The sequence below is a fragment of the Cynocephalus volans genome, chromosome 3 (genome assembly GCF_027409185.1).
Source record: "Cynocephalus volans isolate mCynVol1 chromosome 3, mCynVol1.pri, whole genome shotgun sequence".
NCBI lineage: Eukaryota > Metazoa > Chordata > Mammalia > Dermoptera > Cynocephalidae > Cynocephalus > Cynocephalus volans.
The window spans coordinates 51,241,389-51,253,251 of record NC_084462.1 but is presented as its reverse complement, the minus strand read 5'-3'; the positions used below and the strand labels follow the sequence as shown (position 1 = coordinate 51,253,251).

General features: G+C 47.8%; 1 protein-coding gene across 2 annotated transcripts in view; it reads left to right on the top strand.

The window, feature by feature from the left end:
- Positions 1 to 1,698: 1,698 nt before the first annotated feature.
- Positions 1,699 to 11,863, top strand: part of SLCO3A1 (solute carrier organic anion transporter family member 3A1) — a 296,266-nt gene continuing 286,101 nt past the window's right edge. For both annotated transcript variants that reach the window (XM_063090591.1, XM_063090590.1), the window contains exon 1: positions 1,699 to 1,878. In XM_063090591.1, the coding sequence (XP_062946661.1) occupies positions 1,699 to 1,878 (180 nt within the window). The remainder of the gene's footprint in view (positions 1,879 to 11,863) is intronic.

Sequence of the window (11,863 nt, the reverse complement as noted above, 5' to 3'; positions counted from 1 at the left end):
TATAGCCAGTGAGGACAGGAAGTGGTGAAAATGAAAAGGGGGGGAGGGGGACAATTCAGATAGGAGGTGGCCTAAGCAAGGGGGAGGGGAGGCACATCTCAAAGTGACACCAAGCCTGGGTGAGATCATGTCTGGAACCACAGAAGGACAAAGCAGTTTATATTTAAACGGTGTGGCAAAACAACACCCCCACCATTACACCATCTAGTCTCATTCAAGTTCTTAGGCAGAAAGTAAAAATTATGGTAGTGTTAATTGCCACTCAGTTTTGAATTTGAGCCTGCACTGGGACATAGGATCCCAGGAGAGTGGGTCATTTTCTTTGATACGATTATTAAGGAAAGTCTTTTCAAGATTGGTTGGGTCCCATGTGGAAGTTGCTGAATGTTTCCTGGTATCTGTCCAGTCCTGTTCAGTTTCCTCTGAGTTTCCAAAAGCTGTGGCTGAGAACTAGCAGGTCCTATCGGTAGCATCCCGTGGCCCAAACTCCTTCCTAACGCTGAGGGTGGGGACTGATGATAAAGAGCGGCTGCCTCGGGCCCAGGCATTCAGGCCAAGGCCGAGGAAGGTGGCGAGAGCCACACAGCCAGGCGAAGGGTGGCGACCTAGGCAAACCTGTGGCTAACCGCTTCCTGCCTGCTCCAGCCGCGGCTGTATCATTCCTGCAGATGGAGGGCCAGACAAGGCCCTCTGCTGGGGTCGCTGCGACTGTGCAGTCGCCTGGACACCGTGGCTGGGGGCGACCAATAGTCTGAGCGGCTCCTGAGGGATTACTCTAACTCCCCCTGTCTCCCCTTTCGGGCTGGGGCCATTTAGACACGTCTAGTAGCCCGGAAGAGCAGGAGCAGAGGCCGGCAGGCGGCAGAAGTCTCAAGCAGCTTTGACTTCTGGAACCTCCCCAAGCCCCAAAGAGCAACATCTGTCACCAGAAATACCCGGGCGGAGGAGAAGAGCGCGCGCCAACCCCTTCCTGGGTACTCAGTACTCTCTCTCTCTTCCTGGAAACGGCCCCTCCTCTCCGGCCTGGCGTCCTGGTGGGTCCCAACCCCGCGGGGGCGCCCCTGCACCCGCATCTCGGCGCTCCGGGTTCCTCCTGCGGTACCACCCTGTCTACGCCGCGGCGCCCCGTGCCACGCAGCTCCATCTAGGGGCCGGGCACGCCCTCTCATACTCCGCAAGGATCCCCCTCCCCGGTCCTCCCGGCAGCTGAACCCTGCCGGCCTCGGCCGCGGGGCCGTCCTCAGCGCCCCAAGCCGGTCCCCCCGGCGTCTCCCCGGGGGCGCACGTGCAGCGAGGAGCGGCGCGGCGGGGGCGCGCGGCGGCGGCCCAGGGCTCGGGCAGAGAGGCTGCGGGCAGGCGCGGCCGGCGGGCGCGGAGAAGCGGGCAATGGCAGCGGCGGCCGTCCGCAGGAGGCGCGGCAGCGGCGGCGACGGGCGGCGAGAGGAGTCCCTGTGATTGGCACAGCCCGAGCCGGAGGAGGAGGCGAGGGGAGGGCGGTGGAGGAGAAGGAGGAAGGGGGCGAGCGCGGCGGCGGCGGCGAGGAGCTGTGCCTCCCACCTCTCTAGCCTCGGTAGGACGGGGGCGGCCGCCGCGGGCCCGGGGCGGGGACAGCACGCAGCTTCGCAGCGCGCACCCTCGCCCGGCAGTGGCCCCGACACCCGGGGCGAGCGGGAAAGCGGCGGCGGCGGCGGGGGAAGGATGCAGGGGAAGAAGCCGGGCGGCTCGTCGGGCGGCGGCCGGAGCGGCGAGCTGCAGGGGGACGAGGCGCAGAGGAACAAGAAGAAGAAAAAGAAGGTGTCCTGCTTCTCCAACATCAAGATCTTCCTGGTGTCCGAGTGCGCCCTGATGCTGGCGCAAGGCACGGTGGGCGCCTACCTGGTGAGTCCCCGTGCCAACTCCGCCGCGGGCCCCTTCCCCAGCCCGGTTCCCGGGCGGCCGGCTGGCACGAGGAGGGGGACGCCCGGTCGCCGAGGGCAGGCGGGTATGACCTCGGCCCAGCGTGGAGGTTGGCGAGTGGTGCAGAGAGGCAGCCGCTGGCAGAGCTGCCGGCGCGCGGGGAGCGGGCGGGACCGTGGACGCCGGCAGCAGCTCGCGCGCCCGGCGGGGGCCGGGGGAGCTCGGGGAGGAGAGGCGGCGGGCAGGTGGGCGTGCAGCCATTCCCTCCCCCCTTGGAAGCCGAGCCAGATGATGAGTTCAAGCATCGCGGTTTTCAGGTGACCTGCACATGGGAAGAAAAGCCAGTTATAGCATCCTGCATCCTCTGCTTTCCATTCCATCCTCCTCGAGAACAAATCCATTATGCATCGTTTTCTCCAGGCGCTTTCTCCATCGCCAATTAGTGGGGGATTTAACAGTTTATAGTAAAATGCACCCGTATGTGGCCCTGATCTGAGCCCGGGCTTCAGGGGGAATATTCCCACCCCTTATTCCAATAGCCATCTTTCAGCGTCTGAGATAAAGTTACAGTACCTGGAGAGCAGCTGAGAGTTTGTGTAGTTCCTGCTACCCACTCTTAGAGCTAAATTCCCTACCGTGGTCTCTTGCCCATGGGGGTTGCCTCGTTTTGCACAAGTTTATCTATTTCATTTGCCTCCAGAAAGGGGATGTTAATGCTGAAATGGCCCATGAGTGCAAACCTGTCAGAGGAAACGTCTTGTAATGACTCAGCACTGTGAAGTACCTACTTTGTTGCTCTCGCCTGCCCAGCTCAGGTGGTCCCAACTTGAGTTCTGGAGAGTGCACTTACAGACCCAAGGACAGTCCTGTCTGAACAGGAAACGATTTTTCAGGGTTTATAGTGTTAAATCATTACCTGGCTATTGACCTGAAACTGGAGTCAGATGTCACTGGAGATAGAATTGGACAAAATTTAGGTTGTTGGATAACCACATACAGAGATAGAACCATGTGCATTCTGATGTTATCATTAATTCCTCCTTCCTGGCCTTGGGTTAAAGTTAATGAGGGCCAGGCCTTGGGTGCTCTATACCATTCATAACCAGTTTCTTAAGGCTCGGGGCTTGCTGTTAAAGAGAAGTACAAGCAGTTTTCGGTCTCTGGTGTTGGGTAAAGTCAGTTATGTGATTATGAGAGAGGCTCAGCTGTGTTCCTCGGTGGCAGAATTCTAGGACTTTTGAAAATCAAGTGCATTTCTGATGCTCTTTCTGAGATGAAAGGCGTTTAAATCCCTGTGTCTGTCGTGTGCATCTGTAACTTGTATGCTGCAAGAGAACCCTGTAGCTAAAGGCACATTTTGCTTTCTGTATTATAAAATGCACCCATTTTGTCTATAGTTAAAATACACAGTTGCAGACAGGATTTGTGGCCTTCCGAGTTGTGAGGATAGAGGATAACCCTTTTGGGGGTGGGGGGTTAGTTTATCAGAGCTTCCTTAGGGAGAATTTGTTAAAATATTTAAATAGGTATGTGTATTACAAAAATGCAAATGCACATTAATAAAATAAATGTGGGTCTGTACTGTAGCATATGCTAAGTATGTAATACCTAACCAGGTCCGTGTTTAAAAGGAGGTAGTTAGTATATCAACAAATGCCTACAGTTTACCGCTTTGTTTGCCTCCAACCGATTTTGCTCAATAGAGTGCATTATTCATGTGTGGCAAACACCAACAGAACTTTTCACGCCAGGAGTGATAAAGGCATGGGCTTATTGTTTTTTTGCTTGTAATGATCTAAGGTTTTTAGAAAGAATTAAAGCTGGACTTCAACCAGATGAATGGCCTAACCCCTTCAGAAAGTAAGATGCAGAGTGCTCTTGGAGTGGTGGGCTTCTGGAGTCAGGGCTGGCTGCAGGAAATAGGAGGTTGATTTTAACCCCAGAACAGGCGAATGGCAGGCAGAGGAGGAATTCAGTCCACCTGCTGGTGGCATCCTGGCACTTCTAGCGTTGGCTGATGGAAAGCCTGGTTGGGTGGGGTAGGGGAACAGGAATCAACAGGTGACTCCCAAAAAGCAGATGGAGGCCCAGGAATGGACAGATCTAGGAAATTGAATTCATTTTGATTACTAGGAGGAGAGGCATAAGGTTCTCAGGGATCTGTTTTGCCTGACTACCCTTGACTTTCTTTGCCTTGCCATCTGAACCTCATGAAAATAAATAGTTGGCTGGCCAGGGCTGACTGACTCAGCTTGCTGTGGGCTTTGCTCTTCTGGGCCACTTGAGAGTTTTCTCTTCATCTTTATTTGGGAGGTGGGAAAAAAAAAAGTTTGTTGTTCCTTCAGCCACGTGAGACTTCTCTATGGATAGTTGGGGAATGAAGTATTGCAGAATGTTTATAGGCAAGGCAGATATCTTCCTTTTAAATCATCATGGCTTTCTTAGGAAACTTGAGACCCTGTGTGTATAGGTGATCACACAGACAGGGTCCATGTGCTTGGTGGGTGTTATATGAGTATGTGATCTTTATTTTGGCAATCAGCCTGCCCCTTTGATGAAGCATTTTCAAATACCTGATAAAGAGCTGGCCTTGGGACATTGCCAACAATGCTTCCTTTAATAGGAAGGTGATTGCAAATTCTATGCCAGTGATATTATTTCCTGTTTGATTCCAAAAGTCCATGCAGTTACCCTCTTATTTCATATTCCCAGGTGCCTTATTATTACTATTATTTTAATATTTGGAGGTTTCATTTCATTTCCCCATTTTCTTTCTGAAAAGACAGATTTCCCATACTGTCCTCAGTGACACTGGTGTAGGCTTCCCAACTGCACAACTGAATCAGGAAGTTGCCTATGATTTGAGAAGCAACTTTGAAAAGCAGGACTGTGTGTGTGTGTGTGTGTGTGTGTGTGTGTGTGTGTGTGTGTGTGTGTGTGTGTGTGTGTGTGTGTGTGTGTGTGTGTTTTCCATCAAGAACCTGCTCAGGGAGGAAACTCTGTATGTGAGAAGGCTAGACTAGGCTGGAGACCTGCAACTTTTCACCAGGCCTTCCAGGAGAGTGCAGAAGGAAATCGATCTTGACAGTCAGACTCAGTGATGATATAATTACAGTAATCTGGGGGCAACCTGGGCCAGCTGTGGATTCTGAAATCTGTTACAGTTGCAAATGTCTTAACTGGCAGTCATGCTTCAGATAAGCCAACAGTCAAGGATTTTCTTCTATCATAGTCACTTAAACTGCCTGACTGGCTATTAAATAATTTTTTCAGCATAAGAAGTGAGGCCCTCTCGGTTTGATAGTCATTGTGTGTGGACCAGAGAATGCAATCTAATTTTGTTTCACTTGGGTCTTTGCTTCAGGTGGCTCCAGTCTGAACTGACCTATTTGCAAGGGTGTAACATCTGCTTAAGTCCTGGACTGTTTGAAGAAGGCACAGGCATATGGGAACTGCATGGAGAGAAAGTCATTTTGTGTGCACCTTATCAGTGCTTTGTAGTGACCCAGTGAGTTGTTTCAAGACGTTCACTGAGGGTAGCCTTGCGTATAGAGGTTCATGTATGTCATTGAATTACTGATGACTGGAGTAGATATGGATGTGTACAGGAAATTAAAACCTCTGACACCTCTGGGGCAGTTACGATTGAGACCTGCATGCAGATACATTAGAATTTCCTCAGGATGCTAACTGAAAAAAAGGCCAGTCTAGTGTCCTGGGTGGGGCACACAGGCAGTTCCTATGAATGAGGGATGGGCATTTCCCTATTTAGAGTTATGCAAAAGGAAGTCTGAGGTTTAGGTGACAAAGTAATGACACAGATGACTGAGTGTGGTTAACTAGACTCCATCTCACTGCTTTTTAGTACGTGTGTGTGTGTTGTTTTTTTTTTTTTTAGGCCTCAGAACATTCAATAGGCCTGCAATTAATGGGTGAGGTGAAACTGTTGGATTTGTTCTTTTGTTCTCAAGAAGCATAATTTTGAAGATGGGATTTTGCATATCCAACCTAGAAGCAGACAGCTGAGAGATATTTTTAAAGTCCTTGTCAAATTAGTATGATGACTGAGGTCACTATATTTTACTTAATCAAATTATTTTATATACTTATGGTTAGTCAAAGTGACAAATTCCCTGCCATTTGCATAATTACTATATAGCCCCAGGTAGTAAGAAATAAAATTATCCTGATTTTTTTTCTTAAAGCTTGGTTTAAATTGTTTAACTAATAATTATTAAGGGGAAAAAAGTATTTCTGAAAATTCAACCAGCTTTACATACACATCTTCATTATAGAAGGTACTTTCGCTTGTGTGTTTAACCATAGAAGAAACAGAATTAGTTGTAAAGTGAGCAAGATCTCTTTACTTAATTTTGCTAATTCTCCCCCGTTTCAATTTTAGACACCTCATGAAAAGGATGATCCTGAGGCCTCTCCGCGGTGGCCCTGGCCTGCTAATCAGCTGCTGTGTATTTGCAGCTTATCTCTTGTGCTGCTGGAATGGCATTGTTCTGGATGGCGCTGGATGGGTCTCATCTTGCACTAAGTCACTGGTGAACTGCTGGGCAAAGGCAGCTTGAGCAAGAGGGGCTCTGTGAATTTATTTTGCATATCTAAAAGCTAACTTTGTGGCGTGGCCTTGATCAGGGTCCGAGTTCAGTTAGCAGACTGGCCCAGGGATGAGTACATGTCGTGTTACAAAAGCAGTGACAGCTGCATTTCATGTAGGAATGGTGGAGAATAAACTCTCTTCTAGCAGCATTTCTCTAGTGTACTTCTAACTTCGTGAACTGTTTAACTTGCACAGACTTCATCTATACATCACTTAATAAGCATGTTCCTGTGAAGTAGTACTTATCGTCAATTCTTAGTACTTAAAGTTTTAATCATTTAACAAAGTACTTACACTACTTATCTTCACTTCTGTCCATTTCTGTTTTGCATACGTACTCTTATATTCTGTGCATTACTGTATACATCATCTGCTACACGATCGTGTACAGGGTTGCATGCACTGAATGTTGTATGTCATGCTTTTTGAAGGTGTTAAGGGACATTTCAGTGGTAATTTTGATTGTGTTGCTTACACAGAGATTTTGAACCCAGTCTTCCCTGAAGACAAGTTGGCAATACTTGATTGCCTCTCAGAAGTGCCTTTGGTAACCTGTAGGCCAGAAAGATAGCATTCTTGCTCTTTTAGTTTTTGTTTTCTGTTTCTATTTGTTTCTAAAAATAGGTAATAAACAGGAAAAAAAAAGTGGAATCATTGACCTTGGTTCATAGGATAAGTGAATTAATGTGGTTCAGAGACACTTGTATTTTATGTAATTTAAGTGTTTATGTATTAGCATGAGAAGAATTATTGCTTAATGGTTAAAATTCTAATTTAAATGGTTAACACTTCATGGTAGACAATGGCAAGTGTCTGTGGCAGCTGTGGCTCATTAGATGCATGTTAGAAGACCTGGGATTCATTCCTATGTCCTTCCCTTACCAGCTCCGTGACTTTGGGCTTGTTACTTAACCTCTCTGGAAGGTGCCTCAGTTTTTCATTTTAAAACTGAGATCATGATAGTATGTACCCTCAGCGTTGCTGTGAGGATCAACTGAGTCAGTACATGTAAAGAACTTTGAACACTATCTGGCATATAGTGAGCACCCAGTAAATACTAGCTGTTATTATTAATAATAATAATATGGTTATACATATTTACTGCAAACATAGTAACTGTGTAGTCTCAACCAATGAAAAATAAAATTATTTCAATAAAGTTTTGGTTGTGGTTTAGTGAACGGCACCCTCAAATAGTTTTCTATTCTGCATTAACATTTTTTGTCTGGGAGGTGAAAAGATTTCAAAAGCAAGAAATACGTTAAGTACCAGTTGCTAATTCTGTGTATTTCCTTATTATAAACACAGCAATCCGTTTCATCTTAAAGATGCTATAAAAATTAGTCATGTGGGAGAGGAACCTGCTACAGTAATGGTTATTTATGTTGATCATTTACAGTGAATGGGTACTTCAAGTGGGTAGAGCAGGGACAGGCACGGATGGCTGAGAGGGAAAGGTACCCTGATGCCTGGCTGTGGGAGGGCCTTAGTATCTGCTGCTCTGGTCTGTGGCCGTAGGCTGGTGAAGACCGAGGGTAGGTGGTAAGCAGCTGAGGGTCACTGAAAAGAGTGTTGGATTTGGAGTCAGATGACCTGGATTTGAACTTGGACCTGCTACTTCTCATCCCCAGTTGACATGCCTCACCTGAGCCTCAATAGCCTCATCTGAAAAATGAGGATAACGAGAGAGCCTATCTCACAGATGGTGGAGAGGTTTAAATAAAAGCATACATGATAGAGTACTTCTCATAGGGTGCAGTATTTAACAGTTGCTTGGACAATAATGGTATAACACTCTTCATTGGCCTTAGCACCAACAGAAGTCCCTCCCAGGGACCTGAGGATTTGGGATATTGTGAGAGGTGGGGTCTTCTGTTTCCTAAATTGGTGATCTGGGCCCCTGTAGCTTGCTATGCCTCGCTGGATGAAAGGCTGAGTGGCTACTTCAGGGCAGCCTGGAGTATCAGGAGAGGGAGGATCCAGGGACATATGCTGTGGACATATGCTGCCCTCCAGGCAGCCTTGTTGAAGACATGCGACCTCAAAGCTCAGCCCTGCCTGCCTGGAAGTGTTCAGGTCTCTGCCTGGTCCAGTGCTTTCACCTTGAGTCCTCTTGCAGTATTAAGCGGGCCTCAGCAAGCACATTTGTGGGCATTTCCCCAATCTTGGTCTTTTTTTGATTTCTCAGAAGCAGAGCAAAGGAGCTGTGGATACAGTCTTTCCCGTCCTGTGGATTTGTCCGGTCCATCTCAGCGGATGGTGATTGTTTAGGAGGATGCCTTCTGCACAACGTCACCCTCCTTCCTCTGTGGTTTTAGAAGCAGCCTTCCTGCCCCCAGTCTGGTCAAACCTGTCCTTGTAAGGATAGGGAATGAACTGGGCACTTCTCAGTGAATCAGCTTGCAGTGTATATTTTAGGTGAGTTTCTAGATTCACATTCCAATGCCATGGGCTTCATGAGAGAGTATGTGCACCTGGAGTACCACCGAGTCTCCAAGCCCTGGTGACTCTGGCGACTTCGCCGAGGAGGGAACTGTGTCTGGAGCGCTGGACCTGCTGCAGCACCGTTACATGGGGAGCCAGCCTGGGGAGCCTCCACCGGCACATTCCAGCAGCCACGTGAGTGGAAACATTCCCTCCATGCCTGCAGAACCTCAGTAGCTGGCGGCTCCCAACTTTATTTCAGTTCTTCCTGTGGCTTTAAGTGAATCCCCTCTGAAAGTGGAAGCCCTTCCTGACTGAGGACTTAGTAGCTCAATTCTTTGATAGAAATGATCGTAACCAACCCAGCTGTTTCTCCAGTGGTGCACCTCTTCAGACATGGAATACTTATGTCACTGTCTAATATACACTAGTTGGTCATTAGAATTTTCCTGGACTTATACGTAATATTTATCCCTTCCAGTCAAGGCCCGTTGAAAATATTTAAGACAAAAGGCAACATAGGCTGCTTTACACTGTACTTTTTTAATGGGAAAGGAGGTGTGAGCCCATCTTTCCCCTCTGCCTTCACTATTTCCTTCATAAGTACCCCACAGTACCTCTTCAATACTGTCCTCTCCAGGGATGCAGTATCCCAAGTGGCATTTTAAGTTCCCTGGTAATGGGATCAGAGAGAGCACTGACTGTAATGAGGAAGTGTTATTTCCTTAGCATTGGTTTTTGTTAAAATCTTTGCCATGAACCCTCTGAAAATCCTGGGACTAGGCTACCGCCACACACCCATCCAAGCAGGCAGGGGCATGACTAGCACACAGGTGTGTGTGGCAGAGGGTCCAAGTCCCAGCAGCTCATCACTGGACAGTCAAAACCCTGGAGTATGCCATTTGTCCTTCCATCTGTGTGTCTGTCCATTTGTCTGTTCATCCATCCATCCATCCATACTCCCTTGATGAGCTCTGTGCTATGTGGTGGCAGATTCTTTTGTTTGACAGGTTGCTCTCTGGGACAATTTTTGGGTCTCCAGACAATGAACCTGGCTGTCCAGTTAGCACTGGAACTTTTTCTTGGTAGCTCTAATGCCTGTCGTGTCTCTTCCTCTATAGCCACCCAAACTCTGGTTGTGCAGAATTAGAAGAAATTGGCAGGGGCTGAGCAGGCTCTCAACAAAAGTCCTTGGAAAGAGTAGAATCTAATAGTAGGCAGATTACTCCCTAAATCACTACGCAACTACAGGAACTTGAGGAAGGTAGAAATGATGGTTTTTACTTCCATTCCTGCACCTGCATGGTTGGTGTAGGGAGAACAGCATCATAAGGGTGTTTTCCAATTAAAGACTATTGTAAAATATTCATGGAATGGCCACTCTCTCTCCCACCCCTTTGGCAAAGGCATATGTAAAACAGGCTTCCTCTCTAATTGTTGGATTTGCTCTCCCATCTTAAGCTGATTAGAATAAGAAACTACCGGGACCAGCCGGTGGCGCACTTGGGAGAGTGCGGCGCTGGGAGCGGGGTGGCCGGTGCACTCACTGGTTGAGTGCCAGTCACGAAAAAGACAAAAAAAAAAAAAAAAAAAAGAGTAAGAAACTACCGCCTTGAATATAAGCAAGTTGAAATTGGAAAGCTGCCCTCAACTGATTATATAAGCTTTAAAATACCGTACCTGAAATCTTGTGTTTACTCTGCTAAGAATTCCCTTAATGAAGATGAAAATTTCTAAGTAGCATGGACCCACATGTTTTTATTATGTAAGATTCAATTATTGTGATCCAACCTGTAGAATAAAGAATGGTGTTGATTAGCTGATCTCTCTGTTGGCTTTTGGGTCAGAGAATTATTTGGAGTAGATCCACAGAGCCACATTGAGCCATCCCACTGGAACTTGGCCCCCATTCCCCTTTCCTCTAAGAATGCACAGGACTTGTCCTGGTCCTGTGGTCACTGCAGTTCTCAAGCTTGTGGAGGGCAGGCTTGCCTAAAGTGGGCTTTAGAGATGGCTTCTGCAGTTCAGTGGGATGTCTGTAAGTACAACCACTGTTGATTGTGACACACACCGTCCTTGGGCCATTTCATTTCCCGAAGCACTGCAGTGATGGCACTTGGGATTTGCTGTGTCTTGGGTAATTTGCATAACCTGCATGTGTTCCAATGTGGCACATCACACCATCCTCTTCTCAAAGCTATACATGCGTGGGGTGCGCAGCACGCTGCACGGTCGAGTTTGGATTTCCAGCCTCCTCCTGAAATGTAGGCAAGGAGCTTATTTTTTGGCCAGAGTGAGGACTGGGGAGAAGAGACTCAGAGGAAGCTAGACCCACTGCAGTAGATATAGAACAACTTCAGACAGGCCTCTCCTGTCCTCATGCAGGAAATTTAGGGCAAGACTCCTGGTTTATTCCATGGCATGTTGGGTTGCCTCCCCAGTGCTGGTAAATACATAGTTGGGAGGCTTAACATGCCAACAACACATTTCTCAGCCAGCCAAAGCAGGATATCTTTTTGAAACAAAAAACATAAATTAGCACCTTCCTCTTACCTTTGCCAAGATGTATATATGCATCAAGGATATGCATATAAATAGATCAAAAAGTCAGCGAGCAGTTTTGCAGCTTTGCAGCTTGCAGTTGATGGGAGCAGATGGAGAGGTTGCCCTTGCTGTACCCAGGCTCAGAGTGGCACATGGAGCCAGCAGCACTTGGGCTGAATCCAGATGCAGCCCCGTTTGTCTTCTTGAGGTACACAGGTGGAATTGATTGTCCAATAGGCATTTTGTCTCTGTGTCCCAAGGTTGGCCTTGGTCTGTTATTGGAAGACCCCGTTCTTAGAGCTTCTTAAATATGACATTGCAGAATCTCTGCATTTGTTGCTTTCATCTTAGGCAAAAATCAGGGCACAGAATTAAGCCACTTACCCA